The 24,170-nt window shown below is 42.9% G+C and overlaps 1 protein-coding gene across 1 annotated transcript in view; it reads right to left on the bottom strand.

Annotated features, from left to right (window-relative positions):
- Positions 1 to 5,125: 5,125 nt before the first annotated feature.
- MLIP (muscular LMNA interacting protein) overlaps positions 5,126 to 24,170 on the bottom strand; it is a 185,403-nt gene continuing 166,358 nt past the window's right edge. The window contains exons 14-16 of the mRNA XM_075063723.1: positions 17,603 to 17,656; positions 11,240 to 11,401; positions 5,126 to 5,160 (exon numbers count right to left, since the gene is read on the bottom strand). Coding sequence (XP_074919824.1) covers positions 11,243 to 11,401; positions 17,603 to 17,656 — 213 coding nt within the window. The 3' untranslated portion in view covers positions 5,126 to 5,160; positions 11,240 to 11,242. The remainder of the gene's footprint in view (positions 5,161 to 11,239; positions 11,402 to 17,602; positions 17,657 to 24,170) is intronic.

The raw sequence follows: 24,170 nt of genomic DNA, 5'->3' as shown, positions 1-24,170 counted from the left end.
CGACAATGATTTTTGCCCCATCAGCCACTGAGCTCTCAACCCAGAATTCTAAGGGGCGGGGGAGACTGCGAGAACTATGGGATAGCTACGGAATAACTACCCACAATGCAACGCTCCGGAAATCGACGCTAGCCTCGGACCATGGATGCACACCGCCGAATTAATGTGCTTAGTGCGGCCGTGTGCACTCGACTTTATACAATCTGTTTTATAAAACTGGTTTATGTAAAATTGGAATAATCCCTTAGTGTAGACGTACCCCTGGTCACCACCATTAAGACCTCACTATCCAGACCCCTTCAGAATTACATCATGGCATTACAGCTAGAAAGTGACAGCATGATTAGCGCCTGCCTACAATTCACACTCCAAAAGAGGCACATTGGAAGCAAAGAATTACAATGGTTAAAGGAGACACTGCAGACGGTGCCATTAGGAAACAGCCCAGAAGGGGCGTGCTCAGTTTTTGATGTTCTCATATCTGGGAGAATTTTCAGAGCTGAAAATAGACAATGCAGGCGGTCTGAAAATTCATCCCATTATCACCGGCACATAAGCTGAACTGCCACCAAGGTTCCACCAGGCAGCTGTCAGTGGTGCTTGAGAAGAGTGTCATTAGCAAGGTTAATTTTTCAGGAAGTTATTCATTTTCTGCCTGATCTTAGCCCAAGTTCTGATGTGGCTGAGTGGCTGCTATTGTTAAATGTATTTGCACAGTAGTAGTAGAGGTCCCAGCTCATCTCAGGGCTTCATTGTGCTGGGCACTATACAAACATGCAATACAAGACAGTCCCTGCCCCGAAGAACTGACAATGCAGTTAGGTAAGGAAGTCAAAGGGTGAAAAGAAAAATAGAAGTCCAGGGAGGTGAAGTGACCTGTCTAACATCACAAGTCAGAAGCCAAGAATAGAATCTAGGTCTATGGCTCCCAGTCCAACGCTTTAGTCATTACACGCTGCTGACTCATATAAGATCTTTCGGTGTATCAGGTAGAGACCTCCCCTCTTCTCCTCCCTAGCCCCCATATTTGCTCTTAGTGTACTTAAATTCTCCCATGTTAGGGGCTAGCACTGTGGTCAGATGTTTGGCTGCGTGTGTCTTCTTTCAGCATGCTGTCCCAGCTCTGCGCAAATAGTGGCGATTGCAGGCTCCAATTGAACAACCCAATAAATCCACAGACTTGGTTCATAGCAAAAGAATGTGGTCAAGTTTATTGTCAACAAAGCACGGTCCTAATGCCCTGGGTCAATCATCACAGGTACACAAACACATGTATGGCACTTACAATCGACTAGCTCAGTTACTGGTGGGACTTTCCACTAGGCCAAACAAAGACACTTCCTCTAAGATACATCTTTATACACAGATACAAGCAAATTACATATTACCCCGACATATCTAGGTGCCACCCTCTGATGTATTTGGGTGCCACCCATTACCTTGTACGTGTTGGTTCGAGACTTCAGTCTGATGCAGCAGCCAGAAATTGCTAGAGCACAGAACTTTGACTAGACCCCTAACTACACCTTTCAGAACATCCCTAGTCTCCCTTAAGACAGCTCTATAGCACCAAGGAATTTCCTTGTGCTTGTAAAGTCCCCAGCTGGCCACTTTGACCACCTTTAAGGGTGGTTTGTGCCAGTGGTGTGGCTCAAAGCAACCACAGGACAGCAGAAGTGTGTTTAAGGTGTGGTTGCTTCAGCACAATACAGAAATTGCATTTACTGTTTGTCTGTGACAGTGAAAGAAAGTATCCTCACTAAGCTCAATGGGTGTTTATCTGAGCAAAGACTGAATAAACGCTGTGTAAAGACCACAAAACTTGGACCAAATATGTTATACTTGCCACCCATTAATTTTATAGTTCTATTGAAAAAGCAATCCAGTTTCTTCTGGTGGGAGTTGCTATTCATAATCTTTCCTTAAAATAAATATTGTTTCTATTCTTTTATTAGGGATAGGGTCATTGGACTGTAATTGCCAATATACTCTCCCTTTTCATTGGTTGAAAGAAGTCATTTCTACAGCCATAGAAAATGTTTCTTTTAAATATACATGGAAAAAGAAACTCACAAAACAAGGAGATAGTGAAAAAAATTGACTCTTGTAACTTACTGTGCCTCCAAGAGCTTTTTTATCTTCTTTGCATTCCCTCCACTTATGAGCGTCGGTCCACAAAGATTCACTTATTTCAAGTTTAAAACATGCTGATAGAATAATAATCTCGGCTAAATTTGCAGATCAGAGCAGAGGGATTTGGGATTTACAAAGATAAAATCCAAGCATAAAAAAGAAATCAGTGTCTGAAGAATTTCGCAAGAAAAGTGAAGACTTAGGAGAATGGGAAAGAAGACTTACTAAAAGTCCAGAAACTTAAGCATCATAGAGGCCATTGTTCTCAGAAATGGAGCACAGAGGCTATTTGATCTTTTGCATTGAAGTTAACAGTCAGCATTATTTTAAAAATAAATATAAAAGTCTGTATGATCTAATTTGTTTTCATTCAGTGGCTGAATGAAAACAAACCTATGAACTCTTTAGAACAAGATCGACCCATTATACCCACTTATTTTTGCATTTCTTGCTTCTTTTTGTCAATGTATTCAGTCCTATCCTATTTCTTAATCCATTGTCTGAAACAGCCTCTTGAACTCACTGAAGTGCTTTCCTCAGTCATTTTTGCCATCTATTTGATAGCTGTACTTTTCTCAAGAGGTATGCTCTTAACTCTTATTACCATTAGTCTCTTGAGAAAAGAATTCAGTGTAATAGCTCCTGTTATCTCCACCAATCCCTGTGACAGATATGGCAATTTCCTGGACAAACTTCATTGAATCAAATTTAATTAGCTTTGGAGTCCAGGGTGTTATAAATGCAAAACATATGTATTTTTGTGGGATTGTATGTAACCTCTCAAGAGAAAAGACATGACTAATGTAAATCCTGGTGCATCACAGAATTTTTAAACAATGGTGCCAGACAAGAATGAACTTTTAGGTAAGCAGGTTTCCTAGGAAATACTTGGAAGGAAGGGAATGTAAATCCAACCTTTTGAAGCTATGTATTGAGGAAAAATCCACTGTCTGCTGGTTGCCTGTTCACAGGGTCCCAAGATCAAAGGGCAAACTGTATAAAAAGAAGTGACTCACAGATTCATGAGGATTTTTGTTGTGAGCAAAAGCTGTTATGAACTTGTAACCACAGAAAAACCCCTGTGTGGTCACCTGCCAGAGCCCTGGAGGGAATTGGGGTGATCTCTGATAAGCTTACTAGCATGCGTGTAGGTTTTTACTATGTTTAATGTTTTTTTCTGTAATGCTTTCACCTTAAAAATAATATACTTGCTGAGAAAGACTGTATGGTAACGTCTAACTTTGGCCAATTATGCTGTTTATAGCCCATGGGGAGAAAACAAGGCAGGTCTGCTAAGGCAGCTGGGGAACTCATAGTCTAGGCAGGGAACCCTGCTGGTCTCCGCTCAAGAGAGGTGATGGCTGAGGAGCTGAAAGCTGATAAGTGGGTGCCTTTGATAGACCATAGAAGGGGAATACAGGTCCAGTTACCCTGAACTGTGACACCCCTTCCGCCTAACTACTGGTGTCCTTTTTGCTCCAAATTTCCTGATGTTTAGACTTGAGTGTAAAATATTACAGATCAATTGGGGGAAAAGGTTTCAGGATGAGGGAGCTGAATTTCCTGGAGAGCTGGTAAGTCTTCATCAGTTAATGTTTGGAAATGGATTTATGCAGAAAATGAATCACAACAAACACTTTTCACACACTCCAAGTTTATTTAATTTCAAAATATAACTTGTGTTCTAAAGAAAATGTGATGTGTGCTTTGTGGCGTACATTAAAACTACAGCAAACATTTCAAGACACTGTATGTAGATTTGCCACATTCATTTCTGTATCTGTGGGGCTCTTTTTGCTGGTACCTTCTAGATTATCTCTTAAAAATAGCTCTGAGTGCTACTGCTGCATTGCAGTTAATACAAAAGGAAGCAACATTTTAAAAAACAACAACATTTAAATCTACTTGAGTCACTGATTTCATTTCAATATTGCAACAGACTTCAAAATACTCTACAGTTTTAGCTTCTGATCTTAATTTACAGCTGCAAAAGAAAAGAAGAATTTTCACATGTATGTACTGGTAACTAGAACACAAAAACCATATAGGACCAGATCCTCAGGTGGTATAAATATGTATAGCTCCTCTGATGACAACAGAGCCACCCCAATATATATCACCTGAGATTCTGGCTGATAATACACAATGTTCTGCATCTACACACAAGCATAATGTACTGTCTGCAAGAACTATGTTAATTTGCCATAATAAATCATTAACTTTAATGGAACTATCCTGATGTGTGCATAACCATAACAGAGTAAATACTATAACCGTTGTCATTCTTCACCTCATCTTCCCTATTGCTTGCTCCTACTCGTGTCACACTTAAAAGTATATTGTAAGATCTTTGGGGAAGGGACTACGTCTTTGAATACATACTAGTGCCTAGCTCACTTTTAGCTGTAAAATTTTAAATAAAAGTTGTAAAAATAAGTAATAATTCAAAAAGCACCTGTTTTAATTATGCAACTGATTTACCAAGTTACAGTTAAAAATAGTCACTTTAGAATATAAATTTAACTGTATATTGCCACTAAGTAGAATTATATGTTAATATTGGAAAGGTCAGTCATAGATGGAACTTACCCAAATTGAACTAAATAAGATTAAGACAAAAATATACAGCTAAAACATTTTATTATATTATGTGAGCACAGAAAAACTTTCTTAAAGTGAAGTTGAAGTTGTGGGAGGTAGAGCTGTTTGTATAACTCATTTTTCAGGACACTGACAATTCCAAAAACCTGGAAAAAAATCTGGATTCAACCCCACACAAAAGTTTTTCAGCATGTGGCTAATCAAATAATAAGAATAAGAATTATTCAATGAAATTGACACAAATTTGCAAAATGTTTCAGTCAATCTGAATATCTTCATTTTTTTTCTGGAAAAAAGATTCAGCTGAAACATTTTGCCTAGCTTTAATTGTGGGTACATTTTAGTGGTCATATTGTAACCAAGACAGTTTAAGAAAAAATGTAATACTTGCCCTGGCGGCTAGACAGAACCTCTCTGATTCGCAGTCTGTGGGAGACAAAAGAGGGGAAGAGAGAAAATGATGTGCAGAAAAGAACAGGAGCTGCAGTATGGTATATAGGCCTAATCTTACAAACACTTTATTTGTGGGTATCTTTACTCATACGAGGACTCCCCTTGATCTCATCTTTTTAAAAACAAAGTTCTCTGCACTCATGATCACCAAACTATTAATTACACCTATTGACTTAAACAGGATTATTCAAGTGAGTAAAGTTACTCCCTGTGTATTTGCAGGATCATGTGTTTTAGAACAGAAATCAAATTTCAATAGATATAGTGATTATGAACTCAGAGAACACATGGGCAGATACAAATTAGTGTGAAGTCTAATTAGTTATACAGCAGTATACTACTCACTTTCTTTGGTGAAGGTTTTATGCTATCATTTAAGATACCTGTTTCAGAGCAGTTCTGAAGACAGTATAAAATACTCATTATTATGTAAATCAAACAGTACAAAATCCATCTACGAGAAACAGACAGAATGCAGGGGTATGGTAGTTAAAATAACATGCTGGTTTTTCACACTTAATCAATGTCAGATTTACATGGTGTATTCATTACTATCTTTTCAGAGATTTTGCATTTGAACTGACTGTGGAAAGTGGCTAAGTAATGTCTTACCTGTAATTTTTAATCTAGAAAATATTTTAGGAATACAAAATATAAAAGCAGAAAGCAATACTTATTTTTTCTTCTAATATTATGATGTCCTAATAATAGCCTTGCATCACAATGTACTAATAACGACAACTAATTTTCTGCTTCCCTAAAGCATGTACAAATGCCATTGAAGCTGACAAAGAGTATTGACCCAGTTCTGCTCTATTACATGCTTGTAGATACAGAGTAATTCCATTGATCTCAGTAGATTTATTTGAGATTTACATGAATGCAAATGAACATAATTTGTTCCTACTTGCTTTTTTAATGCACACTAGGAGAATGTAGGTCATTGTCCCACTCTAGATGCTGGTCCATTTACAAAGATAACGAGCCTGCTACAGTTAACACTCAGGGGTCTTAGTCCTTTAACTTAAGTGGTGGAGGATCATACTTTCAGTGTTCATTTAAAGGCTCATTATGTTTTCATTTAGCTAAATTGTTACAGAAATGTTGAGTGAACCTAGTGCTGCAGGCATTGCTCAGTCAGAACTCACTGGTATCAATGGACTTAGATGTTGGCATAGAAAGTACACTTATTAAGTTTGCAGACGATACCAAACTAGGAGGGATTGCAACTGCTTTGGGGGACAGGTTCAAAATTAAAATGATCTGGACAAATTGGAGAAATGGTCTGAAGTAAACCGGATGAAGTTCAATAAAGACAAATGCAAAGTGCTCCACTTAGGAAGGAATAATCAGTTTCACACATACAGACTGAGAAGAGACTGTCTAGGAAGGAGTACGGCAGAAAGAGATCTAGGGGTCATAGTGGACCACAAAAAAAGCAAACGTGATTCTGGGATGCATTAACAGGTGTGTTGTAAACAAGACACGAAAAGTCATTCTTCCGCTCTACTCTGTGCTGGTTAGGCCTCAACTGGAGTATTGTGTCCAGTTCTGGGCACCGCCTTTCGCTGAGGAAGAGAAGGAATAATGCTATAACTTTAGCAAACAGAGGCAGCATGAAAGGATGCGCTGGGGGGTGGATGAAGGAGCAGGGAATAATGGAGACACTGGAAAGAACCAAACTTACTCCTGCCACCTGCACCTGTGGGTTCATGACTCAAATTGTTTACCAGAGAGGCAATTGGACCAAGTCCTACGTACTCCCCATACTCCTGATATTCCATGGTCAGATCCACCGAACCGCATTTATGAACTTTATATGCTCTTTTTTTAATAGCACACCTAATCCGAGACATTGTAGTCATTAGTCCCAAACTACTAGACTACTGAGTCCATGTATATCCAAACGATAACAGCCTGCTACAAGTATACACGCAGCGGTCTATAGTCTCTTTACACCTCTCAAGTGGTGCGATGATCATACTTTACAGTGCGTGCAGTAAAAGCTCTACATTGTTATTTCTTCATTTAGCTAATTGATAACTCAGAAAGTGAGTGAACTATGCTGCAGGCCATATGAGACTCAGTCAAGAGACCACACATAGGACCAAATGGACTTAAAAGATAGTTGCATAGAAAGTACACTATGGACAGTTTAGACCGACGAATTACAAAACTAGTAGGGAATTAGCAAACTGCCTCTAGGGATTTTCAGCCTTCAAATTAAATGACTCTGGACCAAATGGAGAAATGGTTTCTGATAGCTAAAAACCTGTATTGATAATTCAATACAGAAGACAAATGCAATAGGCTCCACTAGAAGGAATATATCAGTTAATTCACACACAATACAGACTGAGAAAGCAGACTGTCTACGAAAGGAGTACGGCAGAAAGAAGATCTAGGGTCATAAGTGGACCAAAAAAAGCAAAACCCGATGATTTCTGATGCATTAATAGGAATTGCTGTCAAACAAGATCGAGAAACTCACATTCTAAACAACGCAGCTAACTACTTCGTGCGGGAGTCGAGCAGCAACGGAGTATGTGTCCAGTTCTGGGCACCGGCCACTATAACTTCGAGAAGATGTGAGAAATTGGAGAGGTCCAGAGAAAGAGCAAGCAAGTAATATAAAGGTTACTTTATGAGAACATGAACAACCTATTGAAGTGAGAGACGAAAAGAATCTCGCGGGTTTCCTCCTCTCAGTTTGGAAAGAACACAGCTGATGAGGGAATCATGATTAGCAGTATTCTCAGGTACCCCTCCCCCTCAGCGGTCATCATGTGTAGAAAGAGACGAAAAACCTGTTCACCTCCACCGTCTAAATGATACAGCCACACAGAACGACCACACCGGCTTTCAACTGCAGAACAAGGGAGATTCCCAGAGATTGACATCTAGGCAAAAAGTCTTCTATAACTATCAGGTAGGGTCCTCACATGGTAAGGCATATAGAATCCTGTCCGGAGAGCCGACGTGTGTGTGGAATCTCCATCTGGAGATATTTAAGAGTAGGTTAGATAAATGTCTATCAGGGATGGTCTAGACAGTATTTGGTCCTGCCATGAGTGCAGGGGACTGGACTCGATGACCTCTCGAGGTCCCTTCCAGTCCTAGAGTCTATGAATCTATGAATCTATGGAAGTTTTGCTTCAGGGAGGGATGATACAATTTGACCCAAAATAGCATTACCCCTTTTTGACCCGAGCAAAAGTTCAGAGCCTTGGAATGTTCCAGTTGGGATTAGAAATTGATCATGGAGCCTAGAATTTACTTGGATACAGTCTTATTTACAAGGCATTTACAAAATCCTGCTTCTGAGAACGTAGGAGGAACCAAAGGCAAAAGGAGCAGTTTCTTAGCTTACAGGCACATGCTTCTTTTCAGCCAGCATCCCCGAACTAGAGCCTCTCTCTAGGTTTCTTTCAGGGTTGCATCATGCTTAAAGGCTTCTGCTTTGATTTCCTCAGGCTGTCTCTGTCTCTCTCTGGTTTCCTCCCCCATCACTCAGCCACAGAAAATCCCATTACTCAGCCAAAGCTCTTCCACCCACACAGTCCAAAACTCCTGGGCAGGTGCACATAACCCCTTTGTTTTAGGTGGGAGGGTTGGGATTAATTTATCCTTATACTTAGATTAATTGAAGGATGTGTTCATGTACCCATTATTCTAAATGAGATTTTAACTCAATCCATAACAAGGTTTCACCCAGTTCATAACAATATTTTACCAAAATAAGGAGTAAAAAAAATACAGTTCACATTCTGGAGACCACTATGCTCAGGGGTTTCTGTACTTTAAAAAGTATTTCATGGGGTTGAGGGCAGGTTTGTTTGTTGCGTTGGGTTGTGTTTTGTGGGTGTGTATTACAGCTACTCTTTGTCCCACTATCTGCTACCACATATTGTCTAAATCCATTATTGTGGTCTCCACAATACTATCTATGAACACCTTCCTGCTTACTAGCCCCTTATATATAGCTGTGGAGCCTAAACTCCACAGATCATCATCAGCAGTGCTGTGAAGGCTTCCCTACCCCCAGATCCCCAGTAAGAGATGCTGATCTCACGTGCTCTCCAGGAACCCTGGCTGGCTATAGAGCAGGCAGAAAATCCCACCCCTAATTCCTGCTGCCAACTCTCCTCTGTGGCATGTGCTGTGCTGCAGGACACAGCAGGCTGAGGGGCTGAGCTTGGGGCTGGGGACAGGCCCAGGGAACCTGTCTGAATGTATGGGCCCTACGAGCCTGCTTTGCATATAAGAATCAGCCAGAGTCCAAAGCAAATTAACCCAGAACTAAAGAGCTGAGGTGGAAGAGGCAGCCAAGATTGTGACTGGTGGAAGCAGGGTTCCTTTTAGGCATTTGAAATGTATGCTATACTCCCATTGCCTCTCTGCAATGACACTGAGGGTTTCTACACGCTAAGAGAGATGCTGGTATAAATCTGGGTATTGGAGCAATGCCTGGGTGAATTCCTGCCTTGCTAGACATTTTAAGAGTTCAGAACAACCTGGTGGAGAGGGGATGCCCCAGCACACGGCTACATAGAGACTTTTGCAGTAGCCTTTATCAACACAAAAAAGGCATCTGAGCTGGCCTGCATCATGGAACCCCAGTTTGATGATACTGCAGGACCAGTGCTCACTCATCTTGTCTGCACCCTGGCTACTCATTTCACCACAAACCTAGGCTTGTACAGGACGTAGGAGTAGTAGCTATTCCAGCCTAGCCTCAAGTGCAAGAGAGGTCACCTGGAGACAAAAAAAATGGTCTCTTAAATCTATACTTTGGTACTGAAATTAGGCACTTTAGAGTGATAGTTTTTGCCTAACTCTAGGATTTTTCTGGCAACGTAGGCAATTAAGGGTGTAACTGCTATCATTTGTACCCACCATTAATTGTTGGGTTGAAATAAGTTATACCGACACATAGTGCAGTTTTACCAGTATAGTTACATCTGCCCTAAAAGCGCTTTGCTGGTATAGTATACTGGTATTCCTGTACCAGTAAAGTACTCTGTAGGCATGTCCTAAGAGTAATGTACTGTGGCCTGTATTCACACTTTCATAGGTTTTATACATTACACAGCTTTTCCCATTAAATTCAGTCATGAAATGTCAGTGGCTCCAATGGGAGCAGGACTGGGCCTCCTTGTTTAAAGCCTCATGAATGACTGACATGCTGGGTTAGATCCTGGCTCCAGAGAAGTCAATGGAGCCAGGATTTGCCCCTATTCTCTGTGTGTGTGTGTATTGAGACCTCATCTAACAGGATGCCAGATGTCCAATAATTACTGTAGATGCTTTAGAGTATGTCTACAGTGCAATGTAAGGCCAAGGTTCAAACTCAGGCTCAAACCTTACCCCCTTCCCATCTACACACAAATCACTCACAGCTAACCCACAGCTCAGACTCATGGTCCCAGGACCTCATGGAGTCTATCTACGCAGCAAAGAAAAACCTGCAGTTGGCTTATGCCAGCTGACTCGGGCTCATGGGGCTCAGTCTGTGGGGCTGTTTCATTGTTGCATAGACATCCGGGCTCAGGCCCGAACTCTGGGACCCTCCCACCCAATAGAGTCCTAGAATCTAGGCTCCAGACTGAGCCCAGAAGTCTACACAACAGTGATACAACCCCCACAGTCCAAGCCCTGAGAGCCTGAGTCAGCTGACCCAGGCCAGCCACAGTTGTTTAATTGCAGTGTAGACATATCCATTGAGATCACAGACAGAATAACAAATGCATTAACTTAGGAAAGATCATCAGTACCTAATGTGTCTTTATCATGGAAATTGGTTAAAGGACTTAATTATAACAGAATTCCAAGGCTTTATATGTTTTAATATGATGATAATAAGCACACGTGCTCAATGCCTGCAGAAGCTTTATAATTCCATGTGGATATGGTTTTCAGAGACTCAGTAGCCAGACTCAGTTCAAGGCATTATTAGACTAACTATAATATAATATGTGGATCATAACCCTGGCACACTATACATTGGGGCACAGTAACATATGATGATAACTAATTAGTGTTACTGGTGTACCTCTTAGCTGGTTTTTGCAGGAGTATCCCTCACGTCCACTCTGAGTGAAAAGCGCTCACTGCAGAGAGGGCTTTCGCTGGCTGGAAGTTTTCCTTTGCTTGTCTTTTTGCTTTCACAGGTGAGAGGCAGATCCGATTTACTTGGTGCTGCTACAGAATGAAACTAAAGTTGCGTGAAAAATAGAACACGGTTATTCTGAATCGAGCTTGGAATCTTTTTTTAAATTAATACTTCTCTTTGGGGAAAATAAAATGCATTACAAAACGAGGGGCTGGCAACCATGCACACTCTGCCCCTTCAAAAAAAAAGAAAAGAAAAGAAAAGACAAAGATGTTGGTGTTTCCTACAGCACCAGGCTTTTCAAACTTCCTTATTCTCCTGTTGATACAATTGATTTCTTCTCAAGATATCATGTGTCTTTTTTTTAAGTATGTAGTTATAGATGATTTTAGATATAGAGAACCATATTGCTGAGAGCAGAGATGGGAGACAGCAGGGTTTGGGGTGCTCATTACAGCAGAAAGAGCAATGTTGGCCTTGTCAGTTGACTGACTGACACCCATAATTAGTCTATACTATGAGGAAAGGTTGGTGGTGTATTTCTAACTTTCTAAAAAAGTAGTAGTAAAACAGATGCTTAATTCCTGGAACTTTAAACATGCTGGGCCAGGTCCTGGCCCCTCTCTCTCTCTGCTGTGAAAAGGAGGCAGAAAGCTGCATAACTCTCCAAATGGGGATTTCCCAGGGTAGGGTGAGTCTCCAGGTAATAGGAGGCAAGGCCACAGTGCTGCTGCATTCCAGCAAGATGCCATCCAGCAGAATGTCCCAAGGGAGCCATTACCAGCCAGTGCAACTTAAAAGAGTGCATAGGTTGCTCTAAGTTGCACCAGGGCCAGATCCAGCTGCAGGATTGGGGTCCTAAAGGTGGGATAAAGTGACTATCTCCTGCACCACCACCAACTTCTGTCACTTTCTTGGTCTCTGGCAAGGCACCTTGATGGAAGAGGACACCTTTGTCCATATCCTTCTGACTGAGGCTGAATGGGGGGCACTCTAGGCACACCTTGTACTCTTTCTACTTCTTCCTAGGCATTGAAATACTTTGCTCTCTCCCAGGAGGGTCTTTCTGAAGTTAGCCAGCCCACAAGTCACATCATTGTGTTAAAAATAAGATTTATTAACAAGTGAGAGAAAATCAAATTGGGGCTGGGGTGCTGAGTGGGTTGACCCTGGGAGAGCTGAGAGTCAGGGGGCCCTTTGTTCCCTCCTAGTACTGGCTACTCTAATGCCAATCTGGGGCTGGACAGACAACATTGGTGGGAAGAAATTCAGCTTGCAGGACTCAGTGCAGCAGCAGATTAGCCCTCCCTGCTCTCCTCCTCCTCTTACACTGCTGAAGAGTATGGCAAGAGGGAGAAGGGAATTTGCAAGTTATGTTGTGCTCCTAGTGGCATCGTTAGGGCAGATAGGTGGGGAGTAAAGGACCCAGTCTTGCAGCAGCAAGAATGGCTCAGTAGCAGTCTTAGCAAAGGTTGAAAATTTTAGTAAGGGCTTGTCTACAAAACTCCACAGTTCAGGGTGTGAACTGCAGTGTGCATCCGCATGCTTTATGTGCCCACTTGCATGAACTAAATGGTACCTAGATCCTGTTTAAAGAGGACTACATTAAAACAAACTAGCTACCTGCAGCATCCACATGGGGGAATTACAGCACAGCAGGCTAGTGCGTGCTGCAATTCACCCATCCATACAATGGGCTGTGTAGATATAACCTAAGCAGAGCCGACCTTTGCATTTTTGGGCTGGTCTGAGAAACAGTATTTTGTACACCCTCTCTCCTCCCAAGCTGTCAGATTGCTACCCACCATTATCACATCTCTCTGCACACAGCTGATTTGACAATCTGGGGGAGAACTAGCAAGACCACATTTCTCATACACACCCCCAAACGTCACTGACTCGTTTTCCATAAAAACGTGAGTACCCGTGAGAAGGAGGGATCTTTACATTTCCCAACCTCCTGGAGCAGAAGTAGAGTCCAGGAATTAAATCAGGGGTCGGCAACCTATGACACGTGAGCCAATTTTTAATGGCACGCTGGACCCTGCCGGTACTCCAGCACGCCATTAAAAATCCTGCCCAGCCCGGCGCACTCTCCTCTGCCCTCCGCTCCCCCCGCGGGGGCAGGGAGCAGAAGCATAGCCGTGCGCACGGGGTATCCAAATAGCCCCACTCTCCAGGAACAGCAAGCCCTGGGGTCCGCGCTCCCGCGACGTAGCGCCGGGCCGAACGCAGCAAACTGCCGGCCCCTCCCCCGCCTTCTCCCCTCCCCTGGAGCCCTGCGGCTGCGCGCTCCCGCGGGGCAGCATTCGGCTTTGCGGGCAGGCAGACACGCTCGCCGCTCAACTGGAGCCATGGCGCTGCCGCTGCCGCCGCCGCACGTAGCGCTCTGAGGGGCGGGGCTGTGCTCTCCCGCGGGGCAGCTCTGCGTGGAGCCTGATGGTAAGGGTCCAGGGCTGGGGGGGGTTGGATAAGGGGTGGGGGCAGTCAGGGGACAGGGAGCAGGGTGGGTTGGATGAAGAGGTGGAGGCTAGGGGCAGGGGTCTCTGGAGGGGGCAGTCAGGGAGCAGGGGGGGTTGGATGGGGCATGGGAGTCCCGGGGTTTGTGAGGGGGCAGTGGGTGGATGGGGTCAGGGCAATCAGGATCGGGAGCAAGGAGGGTCCTGGGGAGGCAGTTAGGGTGGAGGGGGTCCCTGGAGGGGGTGGTCGGGGACAAGGAGCTGGGGGGATTGTATGAGTTGGGAGTTCTGGGGGTCCTGTGAGGAGCCAGGTGTGTCGAGAGGGGTTGGGGCAAGCAGGAAATGGGGGGGGGTTGGATGGGTCAGGAGTTCTGGGGGTCCTGTCAGGGGGTGGGGAGTGGTTGGATGGGCCATGGGAGTCCTGGGGGTCTGTCTGGGGACTGGGGTGTAGATAAGGGTCAGGGCAGTCAGGGGACAGGTAGGGGATAGGTTCCAGTCCGGGGACAAGGAACAGGGAGGCTTAGATAGGGGGTGGGTTCCTGGGGGGCAATTGGGGGCAGGGGTCCCAGGAGGGTTAGTCAGGGGACAAGGAGCAGCGGGGTTGGGAGTTCTTAGGGGGACAGTCACCCAACCCTCTCCCTTGAGCCCTGACCCCTGTCCCGCCTCCCCCACACACACACCATGCCCTCTGCCCTGAGCCCCACACACTCCCCAAGGCCCCTGCCCTGAGCCCTGTATCTCCCTCATACACACTCAGCCCTCTGCTTGACTCCTTCATTCCCCCCCACCCCACAACTCTAGTCTTGACTCTGGCACCCCTACCCATACCTAGCCCCCCCCCTCTGCCCTGACACCTCCAGCTCTCTGGGTCCTGGCCGCTGGCCCCGCACAGCCCACTGGTGGTCTGGGGTTCTGGCTATCGGACCCTTGCCAGCCGGGGTCCAAGCCGCAGGCCTCGCTCAGCCCGCTGCCGGCCTAGGTGAGTAGAACCCCAGACCAGCAGCGGGCTGAGCGGGCCAGCAGCGTAAGATCAACATTTTAATTTCATTTTAAGTGAAGCTTCTTAAACATTTTGAAAACCTTGTTTATTTTACAATACAACACTAGTTTAGTTATATAGTATATAGACTTATAGAGACTTTCTAAAAAACATTAAAATGTATTAGTGGCACGCGAAACCTTAAATTAGAGTGAATAAACGAAGACTCGGCACACCACTTCTGAAAGGTTGCCGACCCCTGAATTAAATGGAAACTGAGATGCTCCATCATATGCTCCGAAGCTAGGTTCTGTTAACAAAACAAGTGATCATACAAGCCCTCACGTGGTGCCTCCAATACATCAAAGTTTCATCTCCATCAGCCATCCAATATGTTTCAAACCAGTAAGGAAGCCATGTATTTGGTGGAAACTATAGGCAAGTGCCATCTCATTCATTTTATTCCCAGCTCATCTTTAGCACTTTCTAATAGACTAGAATTTTCTTTCTTCACTGATAAATGAAATGAGCTGGGTTAATCGATATGCAGCGAACAGCCAGGGATGATCTTATTTCTGTTAAAAGAACAGGAGTACTTGTGGTACCTTAGAGACTAACAAATTTATTTGACCATAAGCTTCCATGGGCTACAGCCCACTTCATCGGATGCATAGAATGGAACATATGGTAAGAAGATATTTATACATACAGAGAACATGAAAAGGTGGAAGTACCCATACCAACTGTAAGAGGCTAATTAATTAAGATGAGCTATTATCAGCAGGGGAGAAAAACTTTTGAAGTGATAATCAAGATGGTCCATTTTGGACAGTTGACATGAAGGTGTGAGGATACTTTAACATGGGGAAATAGATTCAATTAGTGATGTATGATATATACCATATATGATATATGCCATCATGTGCCAGCAATGCCCTTCTGCCATGTACACTGGCCAAACCAGACAGTCTATGCAAAAGCATAAATGGACACAAATCTGCCATCAGGTATCATAACATTCAAAAACCAGTAGGAGAACATTTCAACCTCTCTAATCTCTCAGTGACAGACGTTAAGGTGGCAATTTTGCAACAGAAAAGCTTCAAAACCAGACTCCCAGGAGAAGCTTCTGAACTTGAATTAATATGTAAACTAGATACCATTAACTTAGGTTTGAACAGAGACTGGGAATGGCTCAGTCATTACACAAATTGAATCTATTTCCCCATGTTAAAGTATCTTCACATCTTCGTGTCAGCCGTCCGAAATGGGCCATCTTGATTATCACGTCAGAAGTTTTTCTCCCCTGCTGATAATAGCTTCTCTTAATTAATTAGCCTCTTACAGTAGGTATGGGTACTTCCACCTTTTCATGTTCTCTGTATGTATAAATATCTTCTTACCATATGTTCCATTCTGTGCATCCGATGAAGTGGGCTGTAGCACACGGAAGCTTATGATCAAATAAATTTGTTAGTCTCTAAGGTGCCACAAGTACTCCTGTTCTTTTTTGCTGATACAGACTAACACGGTTGCTACTCTGAAACCTATTTCTGTTCTAAGACTTATCTAAAAGGGTTTGGTATAATTACCAAAATTGTATGGATAATATAATGAGGCTTATTAGTCAATATCCATTCATTTACTATCATTGACTTCATACTGCGGTGAATGTTTAGCTATTCCTCGAAGTTAGTTATGCTTTTTGTGAATTTCTAAAACAGCACTAAGACCTCCAACTTTCTTTCTTAATTAAGAATGCTCAGTTTCATTTCAAAGTTTACATTACATCTGGTATTCAGTTTCCTTTCAAAGCTTACATCTGGTATTTAATTAGATTATATAGATTTACTTTAACATCAAGACTGTGATTTTAAATTCATGTTGACAACCCTGTTACAAACAGGCTGATCACTTTGGGCAGTATGGCCTAATGGATAGAGCACTAGACTGGGTCTCAGGATACCTGATTTCTATTCCCAGCGTAGCCACTGACCCCTTGGGTCAGTTACTTCCCCTCTCCATGCCTCTGTTTCCCTATCTATAAAATGGGAATAATGATCTTGATCTCCTTTTTAAAGTGCTTTGAGATCTACTGATGAAATGCACTATATAAGAGCATATATATATAGGTATTATTATTATGCTCTGTCCCAAGAGCAGTATGTAGAAGATAGCATCAGCTCTCATATGAAGTGTGTATAATCTGGGATGGTAGGCATTAGGTTCATACATCTTAGAGCGGGAAGAGACCTATATTAGTTCATTAAATCCATTCCCCAGCAAATGCAAGACCTAGTCCACCCAATACTTATAATACACTGTTAATGAATTTTACCTTAACTAAGGAAATGATGCTGGGCAACACATGCTGTAGTGAGCTGTCTGTTGTCCCCTGTATTTTAAAAGGGGGTACGGTAGTGTTCTCCCATATTCAACATGTTCACGCTCCCAAGATGCTGGAAAAGCAGTATCTTCTGGTATTTTGAACAGGAGCTACTACTTTACCACAGTCACTGCAGAGTGTGAAATGCTTGGTTTTCAAATGGAGCTCACTGTATATGTTTTACTAGTTCCCATTCCGAGTCATTTAACCTTCCGCAAGCACAAATCAGAAACATGGAACACAATGCTACCTGAGCTTCTTGAAGAACACAGGATCCAAAACCACATTAGATTTGTTTGTTAATAGCAGTGAAACACAACCATTTACACAGTCCATGTGTTGGGCCAGAATCCTTTCTGCAGGTACATTTCTCTACCTCTAAGGCCACCATACGTTATGTTTAACTGCAAAATCCATTCTGAGCTGATGCTTATAGATAGCATGCCTATAGTTATAAAATGCAAATGTCATTCAGTTACCTCCTTGGAGCTCAGTGCTTCATTTTCTGGAATAGGCACTATGGGATGACTGGGCTGCAGAGCCAAGATGCCATGGATGTCACAAGAGAGAGAAAATGAAAAAATAGGCAGTTATGAGTTAAATTTTAGTAAACATCAGAACAACATGATCAAAGTACCTCACCAACTAACGTGCACAGGGCAGCTAAGCACACAGTTCCCATTGACTTTCAGTGGGAGCTAGGCACCTAATTGCTCTTAGGGTATGTCTACACTGCAAGTGAAGGTGTGATTGTAGCATGGATGGGCGTACCATAAGGTGACCAGATAGTAAGTGTGAAAAATCAGGATGGGGTCGTGGATAATATGCACCTATATAAGAAAATTCTTCAAATATCGGGACTGTCCCTATGAAATCGGGACATCTGGTCACCCTACCATACCCATACTAGCTAGATTAAAGCATAGGTACTAGTAGTAGACTAAAATGGCGGCACAGGTTTCAGCATGGGCTAGCTGCCTGAGTACAAGCCTTGGGGGGAGCGAGGACACTAGATATGTGCTCAGGTTGCTAGACAGCTTGTGCCATGTGTCTGTATCACTACTGTTATCCATGCTAGCCACATTACAGCTAGTCTGGGTATACCTATCTGTGCTACAATCACAGCTTCATTCTCTGTGCAGAAGTACCCTTTGTTCCTTTGAAAATCTCTGGCCCAAGATATAGGCTAGTTTCCATCTAATCACATTGTCATGTAATTTAAAAAAGTACTCGTCACTCTGAAATGACTCAGAATCCTAGCAAGGACAAATGCCTATGTAAAGGGAAGGTTTAGTATGAGACAATGCACATACAAGTACTTAGAACTCTAATAATTTTATTTCCAACACTTAGCATTTATACCTTCCTGAACAGCTCCCAAGAGAGCTCTCCTTAACCTTGGCTTTCAAAGACACCAGTCTTATAATTCTTTAACTAAAAATACCATTGAACAATTACTAGTACATTCAGAGGGAGGGTTTGCGTCACAGTAATTCTTTAACACTGTGGCCTGGTCTACACTAAGCATTTAAACCGAATTTAGCAGCGTTAAACTGATTTAACCCTGCACCCGTCCACACAACGAGGCCCTTTATATCGATATAAAGGGCTCTTTAAACCGATTTCTGTACTCCTCCCCAATAAGAGGATTAGCTACGGGATAACTACCCACAGTGCAATGCTCCGGAAATCGATGCTAGCCTTGGTACATCGACGCACACTGCCGAATTAATGTGCTTATTGTGGCCGCATGCACTCGACTTTATACAATCTGTTTTACAAAACCGGTTTATGTAAAATCGGAATAATCCCATAGTGTAGACATACCCTGTGTGATTTGTATCTGAGTACTGAAGACCTGATCCAAACTCCATTTAAATCAATGTAAAGACTTCCAGTGACTTCACTGGGCTTTGGATCAGGCCCGAAGGGAATACATAAACCAAACCATTCAGAGATAATAGTAGGTTCATAGGACTGCAATGTTTTAATAATCAGGTGAAATACAGCTCTCATACTTTTAATTTGGTTAATAAAGTTCTCTGAATGGATTGATTTTGTGGATTTAGCTTTACAGAAACCTAGTTTTCAGTGTGTCAAAATCACTGCTCTGTGTCCACAAATCATTAATGGAATTTATAAATCACATCAGAATGCCCTGATCCTGCATTTAAAAAAAAGAGTTTTGAATCATTACTCATAGAAGCATAAGCCTAGTTTGGTAAACTGTTCCAATAATGAGGGTAAATCAAGTATTGTTTCAACAGGGAGAGACTTAAATAAAGACTGGAGAGAATACTTTAACTCTCACAGCTGAGAATTCATTGCTTGCAATACAGGCTGGCACCAAGAAGATATACACACCATAGACTCATCCATTCCACGCTCCTATTCTGTTCCAAGGAAATAAGCAGGTAGTGTGAGTTACAGTTAGCTCCACAGTTGGTGCCCTAGTACAGTTGTACCAATTTGCCCGCTAACATGCCGCTTAGGAGTTATTGGGATGCTGCAAATTCATTATTTGCCCTAACACAAAATCATGTGTTATTTTGCAAGGAATGTGCAATCAATGTGGGTGGTTGCTGTAGATGGATTGCTTTCTATTTACCTACCAGACAGCAATTAAGTACTCCGGGAGGTATGAAACGCCTACAGCTTGCGCAAAAACAGTAGTTGACTGGGAAGGTGGAGAGGTGAGACTGTGGCTATCATTTGTCTCCATTAATAAAAAAAAAAAAAACACTATGTACCAACTGTGCACATAGCTAACCTATGAAAAATGTGCTTTTATTACTATTTCCTTGTCCTACCTTCTCTTCTCATTACTTATTGCCCACTCATCTTTAAGTTTCTTCTCCAGGCCCAGGCACAAATTTGCCCTATTCTGCTCTGTAAATCTCATCCTCTAGGTCCCTCCTCGGCCCCCACAATACTCCCAGTCTCCCTTCACCCACACCCATCTTTTCCTTCTCTTACTCCCATTAATGTGCCTTCTTGTAACAGTGAAAAGCCATAGTGCATGAGGGACTCAACAGGGAAGAAATACACTCTAGCACTTATCCCTGAGCTTTCTATACGTATTACCAGTGCATATTCTCTACCCATAGCTTTAATGTAAAGGAAGCAGGTGAGGAAAAGTGGGAATGAACAAAGACTTAACTGCTTAATTAATATTTCAGTGAAAGAATAAAGGAAATAATGATAATATGGTATTGAGACTTCAGTGGATTGTGTTTCCAATAATAGAGCCCTATTTCCAACTTCTGAATTATAAAAAGCCTTAAGCGCTGTCACTGGAGACACCATGTGGTCTAGTGGCTATGGCATTGGATTTGAAATCCAGAGACCTGACTTGGCTACTAATGTGCTGTCTGACTGTGGGGAGTCATGTCCCTTGTCTAGGTCTCTCTTTGCCCTCCTACCCTTTATCTGTCTTGTTCATTTAGACTGTAAACTTCAGAGCAGGGGCATGGATTGTGTCTCACTGTGGACTCATGCAAGCCTCTTGGTCTCACTTGCTCTTCTTCCAAATCCCTCTTCAGTACCCACTTCTGTTGTGATGCCCCTAAGAAACCAACCAATTAAGTATGGCAAAAGGGAATGTAACATACTAGAGCACTTTAAAATGATTCGGAACCGTCAAGGTGGGCATGTAGCTAACCTATGTAACTGCCTTATCACTGCTATCCTTCCTGGTATTAGTTACACTTGTTGCACGGTGGTCAGATTGCAAGCTCTTTGGAGAAGTGACTGTGTCTTCCTATGCATTTGTATAGCACCTAGGACAAGGGGTCCTAATCCTGAGTGGGGACTCTAGGCACCATGGCATATCAATAGTTAATTATTAGAATAATATTCTGCCTTATCATTTTCAAACACAGTGGGTCCCATGAGGGACCAGATACTTGTGTCTAAGGTGCTGGACCAGGATTTAGGAGATCTAAGTTCAATTCCTCATTGTCAGAGATACACTGACTTTGGGCAAGTCACTTAAGGGTATGTCTACACTGCATTGTAAATCCAGGTCTGTGGGACCTGGTCTTGTGGACTTGGTGTTTCCAAGCCTATGCTTTGAGCATTCACATGGCATTGTAAACCTGGGCTTACAGTTGCTGGACTCAGGTCTCACAGCTGTGCTCAAGTCTCCATACTGCACTACACGGACCTTCTGATTCGGGTCTGTGGATTGAGCTGAGTCCAGAGTCCAGAATGATAGGGCTTGGACCTGAGTTATAGCGGGACCCAGGCCCTGACCCCTCCTAGAACCCCCTCCCTGCAGGGTCCTAGGACCTGGGTCCTGAGAGCTTGCTGACCCAAGTCAGACTGATTTGTGTGTGGATGGGTGGGTAGCTTGGGCTCAAACCCGAGCCAGACCCTGGATTTTGCATCAAGTGGAGACATACCCAGTCTGTCTCTGTATCTCAGTTCCTCATCTGTAAAATGCTTCCTTTGTGTGTCTTGCCTATTTAGACTGCAAGTCATTTTGGCAGGGGTTGCTTACTGTGTGTCATGACAGCACCTATTACAATGGGGCTCCAATCTCAGGTGAGGCTTTTAGGTGCTACGACAATATAAATACAAATATTTGAAAACGAAATATAATCTGCCCTGACCAGCTCCTTCCATAATGACAAATGTAAGGGGAGGGAGATGAGATTTATCTATTTCATTCTGAGAAAGAATAAGCCTGATCAAATGAACATGTTGCCCTGTTTTTCCTACACTTTCCAGGTCCCCCTCATCATTCTAAATGAACACTACAGGTTTGGGGGGTGATTTCTTTGGAAAGATAAGAAACCCAGCTTTCCCTTGCTGGACAATTTATCACTGGACATTCTGAACTCTGACTCATGTAAGACTTTGACCTATGTCTGTTAGCTCTGATGCTGGAGTGCAAGTAGATCATAGAAATGTCAAGATTGGAAGGGATCTCAGGAGGTCATCTAGTCCAACCCTGACTCAAAGCAGGAACAATCCCCAGACAGATATTTGCCCCAGACTCCTAAATGGCCCCCTCAGGGATTGACCTCACAAACCTGGGTTTAGCTGGCCGATGCTCAAACCACTGAGCTATCCCTCCTGGCTCTACAGGTCTTGTTAACGGGTGTAGTCTTATTAGAGTCACCATATAGTTCTGTCCTTGGCATACCTGCATCCCCATGTCCACATGGCTGGCAGTAAGACTCTCTCTCTTTAACAGTGATTTAGACAGATTATTCTTATGTCTGCAGGAGAAGACAGGGGAGCAGGGAGGAGGTAATCACTCCTCTCATTTCTGTCCTTGTTTGCTTTGCTGACTATAAAATTCTCCATTGTCTTTAACTAGGTTAATTTAATTAGGTTACTACAATGATGACCTTGGAATTTCCTAGGCTTGCACAGCAATCTTGTAAACAAGATGGGTTTTTGCCTTTTTCTAAGGATGACAGAAGAGCAAAATGGAAAATAAGTACTATTTATGATTGCAAACTATTCTGACAATTACAGAATGCACAGTCATATAAGTTCAAAGGGAAAAAAATGCTAAAAAGACTTCATATAGCCTTGACAGAGGCTCAGAATAGAGAAGATTATAAAATAGCTTAATTAGACCTTTGCTATATAATCAACAAGCTGGGCTTTCCTTAAAAAGGGCCATTTATCATGATTGCACTCATGATGTAACTCACAACTGCCACTGAACTAATACAAAGCTGTCTAAAGTCTTAGCAGTATGTGGCCGTTTCATAAAACAAAGGCTTGTCTACACAGTGCATATCAGATGAGTGTAAATTCTAGTGTGCATTAACTGGTCCATATGGATCTCGCTAGTGTGCACTAAAAGTCCCCTAGTGCACATTAATGTAGTTCTCTTTAAAACAGTACTACATTAAACATGCTTTAGGGAACTTTTACTGCACACCAGTAGGGTCCAAATGGGGCACTTAGTGCACAACACACTAGTGCACACTAGAATTTACCTCCCCTGAGGCAGACTAATGCACCATGTAGAGAAGCCCTAATTCACTGTCTAGAAGGGTGCTGTAACCTTTGCTAATTGAGACAGAGGTGTATGACTTCCCACAACCAATGGGAGATGATGTACTTAGAAAATAAGACTGTTGCAACTATAGCAACAGAAATCACATGTACACTATTCTTATTGACATTGACCACCATACACAAAGAGACAGTCTGGACTATAATCTAAATCTCCTGACTCCCAGACCTGTGCTCTGTCTGCTAGATCACAAGTGCTCCTGGGACCTCAAATGCCTTGAAATTTTAGGAAGGGAGTGAGGAATGGATTCAAATCAGCAGTATTTTTTTTTTGCTCCACCAGCGTTTCCATCCCCCATGTGTCCCGATATTTTCTTCCTCTCATTTGGTCATCCTACTGGTGAGCCAGAAGCAGGAGAGGACACCCTTAGTAAGTGGTTTTCCTAGAGGTCCTCAGCAATTCTTTGCTAGAGGTTCCTTGGCAGAGCTGCTTTGTTCCTTCCCCCATTGAGAGACACTTTCGCACATCACTCTGCAATTACTTGGGCAGGGGACCAAAGCTGCACACAGGCAAGCAGCATTGGGACCAGGGCAGAAGCCGCAAGCATGTAGCAGATGCACCCCTGCTTCCTTGCTTATCCTTAGGTGGCAAACTGTGGGAAAGTTTAGAGTGTTACCCCCCCCCATAAGTGCCACACGACCTTTTCACATTGCTTTTCTGAAACGAGCAATGCTCCTGCCCCTGGGTTCACTCATGATGCTTGGGGTGTTCTCCCACATGTATGCTTGCCTAGGGTCACTGAGAAAGTGATAGGTATGTTACCAGCTGTGTATTTTAATGTAGTGTTTCAATGCTCTGTGTGTGGTTGACAATAGTGCTTCTGTTTATTGTTAGTTATGGCTCTCCAGACATGACCTTGAGGAACGCTCCCTGCTCTCCAACAGCAGCAGAGCATCTGCACCAGAGAGGAAGCAAGGAATATATGTTCCAGGAAAGAAAAGAAAATTATGTGTACAATAGGGACGCCATGGAGAGGCTGATAAAAGTTTTGAAGCATCAAACATTGT

Source organism: Chelonoidis abingdonii, chromosome 3, assembly GCF_003597395.2.
Source record: "Chelonoidis abingdonii isolate Lonesome George chromosome 3, CheloAbing_2.0, whole genome shotgun sequence".
Taxonomy (NCBI): Eukaryota; Metazoa; Chordata; order Testudines; family Testudinidae; genus Chelonoidis; species Chelonoidis abingdonii.
This window is presented reverse-complemented; position numbering and strand designations above follow the sequence as displayed.